The sequence below is a fragment of the Sinocyclocheilus anshuiensis genome, unplaced genomic scaffold, assembly GCF_001515605.1.
Source record: "Sinocyclocheilus anshuiensis isolate Anshui unplaced genomic scaffold, SAMN03320099.WGS_v1.1 scaffold238, whole genome shotgun sequence".
Lineage (NCBI taxonomy): Eukaryota > Metazoa > Chordata > Actinopteri > Cypriniformes > Cyprinidae > Sinocyclocheilus > Sinocyclocheilus anshuiensis.
In genome coordinates this window covers 433296-436807 of record NW_015547674.1, presented here as the reverse complement: position 1 = coordinate 436807, position 3512 = coordinate 433296, and the positions used below count along the sequence as shown (strand labels likewise).

Here is a 3512-nt window from a genome sequence, read left to right as displayed (position 1 = left end):
AGCGTTATAATGGCAGTGAATGGGTGTTATTTTTCAACAGTCCAAAATAAGCACAATAAACTCCGCCAATCCATTAATTCTACGCTTGCGTCCTGCGTCATCTGCTGGAACGCCACTCTCTCGTGAATGCGCGTACGACAGTTAGCGGAAGCTAGAGATTACGGTTTATTAAGTTTTAAATATGGATATTTGTCTCACACAAACACATCGATTCACTTCAGGAAGCCTTTATTAACCTACAGGATGGATGTATGCACTTTATTGGACTTCTTTTGGACTGTTGAAAAATAACACCCATTCACTGCCTTTATAAAGCTTGGAAGAGCCAGGACGTTTTTTAATATAACTCCGACTGGATTCGTCTGAAAGAAGAAAGTCATACACAGCTAGGATGGCCTGAGAGTGAGTAAATCCTCGGCTAATTTTCATTTTTGGGTGAACTATCCCTTTAAAGAGGTCTGTTTGTAAGGTAGGTTGTTTAGTTTTTTAATCTTATATGATTTGTGGATTCTCTCAGTGAAATCAGTGAGATCACCAGTGTCAAGAAAGAAGATGTGATATCAACTCTTCAGTACCTCAACCTCATCAATTATTATAAGGTAAGCGATCACTTAGGATGCTTGCTTTCAGATTAAAGTCTACAATTCACATCACATTTAAGGCCATAAATGTACTTAATATTATAAAAGAAGTTTTATTTATAATTCCAAGAAGTCTTAAATTTGGGGACGGAAAAACATGAATCATGAAAAGGCTTAATGTGATTATTAAACATCAAAAGGCTGTGTTTTCAGTAAATTAATAAGAGCTCCGCAGCTTTCAGTGTCAGGATATAGTGCGGCTGCCAGTTTCAGAGCAGTTCACAATCAATGAAGAGTGCGCATTTATGCGAAGTATTGCTAATTATCTTCTGTTAATGAATCATGGTGTCAGGTCTTTAAAACGTATTGTAAAAACCCAACAGAGCATTGCATTTGTTTGTTTTCTGCTTGACTTGAGCTGGGTTTGTTGATCTCCCGCAGGGTCAGTATATCCTCACATTATCAGAGGACATCGTGGAGGGGCATGAGCGGGCCATGCAGAAGCGGCACCTCCGTATCGACTCCAAATGCTTGCATTTCACTCCTAAAGACTGGAGCAAGAGGGGCAAGTGGTGACGACCGGCCACTCGCAGACAGACGCGACCTGTGGAGGAGGACAAACACAGCTCAGTGACTCCAGTCTTACAAAATCCATCTGTCAAACTCGTGTCCGTCTGTTGCTCGTCTGTAGAACGGAGGAATGTCTTTTAAATGGAAGCGTCTCTCCCACCATTTCTCTATTGCCTCCTAAATATCAGTGTTCATGGTTAATGCCATGTTTTATCTCTGAAGTGACGTGGTCCTGTCCGTTTTCAGGGCAGAGCTGGTGACAGGATACGTATAATTTGGTGCATATAGCTGTTTATTATATATAGGTTATTATAGATTGGCACAGTGGCTAAGAGCACACATTGCTTCTCATTTATATCATACGTTTGATGTACAGCATCCTTTGTAAATATATTTTTCCCTCCAGATTTCTGTGTGATTCTGTTAATAGTGGAAGCGCCCGCTAGTGACTGTGACGGCAACGGTTATGCATGTCATTCCTCTGACTTTTTATTTTTGAATGTAAACCAGCTAAACTGTTTGCACAAAATTGGTGTCTTTTAGGTAAATGAAAAAAAAAATCTTCTGTATAGTTAGAACTGAGATTGTAGCTTTAAAGATACAGTTTTATATAATTTAAAATACTTGCCTGAAGATATTTTCTGTTTTATAATTGGTTTAACCCTCTGGTGCTGAAAAAGTTACGTTTTGACTCAACTGGGATGGAAAGAAGCATGATGATGTTTGAGGAGCTTGCTCTCTGAGCACAATTGTGGATATAATATAAAATGCTAAATGGTTGTAGTGGTCACACTTGTACGGTTCATGATCATAAATGACTGTCATAAGAAATGAATCATGCACGATGAAGAAAAACACACAGTGGGCTTACAAACGTGGTTCAACTAAAATATCAACAGTGCAAAATAGCCACACACACACAGCAAATATTTGAAATAAAGATTGCACAAATCACAACATATTTTGGCGACAGATACCCAAAAGTGAGCTAAATCCCCCAAAACCTTCTTTTGGTCACGTCCTAATTTGTAATAACTGGACATCTTTGTGTCTATTTTACACCCTTGATGTTTTAGAGTTTCACCCATTCAAGCTGTGTGCCTTTTTCTAGCATTGTGGCAGAATTATTGATTTAACTTCACAAGTTTGCTATTTGTAACAGTCACACCAGAATTGAATTGAAACATTTTGCTGCTGTTGCTGTTTTTCCTCATTGTGACTGATTTGTAGATTGTGCATAAAATACGTAAAATGTAAATGTTTCTGGTTGCTATCAACCAAAGACTGCATTGTTTCCTGAAGCCAGCAGATGGCGCTGTAAGCTTGGGCCCGCTATCGCTGCTCGCAGGTATGGCTAGAGACCAGACACTGACAGTGTGCTTTATGTTCAGCTGAAGAGGCTGATCACATGGATGTGACGCCTGTTTGTGCCACTTACAGCATTCTTTGAAATCATCCTCTTATATTTCCCCAAATTGCTTCAGCCTTGGTCTGAATAATGACAAGACTAATGTAAAACTGCAATAGCAAGAGTTGTTGGTTAGACAAAGGCAAAGCTTAGGAAATGCTCTGCCCCTATTTCACTAAAGTGGCAGGATAACCACAAATGGTAAATATATTGTTCTCATCAAGCCAAACAGCTTTAAACATCACAGTCATTAGCTCTGGCCAACAGGGACTTGGCTTCAGACTGATTGTATTATTATTCCAGGACTTTGAAGGTGCTATATATTAAAATAATTTCGCCACGGCAAAGAAAAGGAGGACATGAAGTGTTTCACATCTTCTAAGTGCATTGTCTAATTAAGATTAAATTTGTGTTGTCATTTTGGTCAAACTTTCAGAGAAGAATTGTAAACTGCTACCATTTTAAGTAGCCTATGTCACTTTTATGCTGATATTTAGTGTATATACAACAGCAGTCACAGTGTAGTCTAATGCCGAAAGCATGTCTTCATGTAAAATAAACCATACGTCTTCATGCTCGAATCTACTGTAAATGTACATTTTAAATGTAAAAGTGCTGTGAATTGGGTGGAACATATGCCATCCTTCTTCCTAAATCTGTAAATTGTTGTTGTTGTATAGTCATATTGAATGGATTCTATAAAAAACTGTATAGAGTCCAGGTGAGTTGTTTTTCTGTATATCTTTAACTGCAAATCCACATTTTGAAACTGATTTAAAAAAAAAATCAGACTATAGGAGGTTCACATCTTTTTCACCCATTTTCATCTCTGATGAGTTTGCATCCATGTACTGTATTTAAAATATTTAAAAATATTCTTCAATGATATTTAGTTTCATTAGATTTTGCCTCTAATTATTGTATCAAGCAAAGTTAATGACGTGCATGAGAAA

At 37.8% G+C, this 3512-nt stretch overlaps 1 protein-coding gene across 2 annotated transcripts in view; it reads left to right on the top strand.

The window, feature by feature from the left end:
- LOC107702931 (histone acetyltransferase KAT5-like) overlaps positions 1 to 3279 on the top strand; it is a 10347-nt gene extending 7068 nt beyond the window's left edge. For both annotated transcript variants that reach the window (XM_016505379.1, XM_016505378.1), the window contains 2 exons: positions 518 to 599; positions 1023 to 3279. In XM_016505379.1, the coding sequence (XP_016360865.1) occupies positions 518 to 599; positions 1023 to 1157 (217 nt within the window). In that variant the 3' untranslated portion in view covers positions 1158 to 3279. The remainder of the gene's footprint in view (positions 1 to 517; positions 600 to 1022) is intronic.
- Positions 3280 to 3512: the final 233 nt, after the last annotated feature.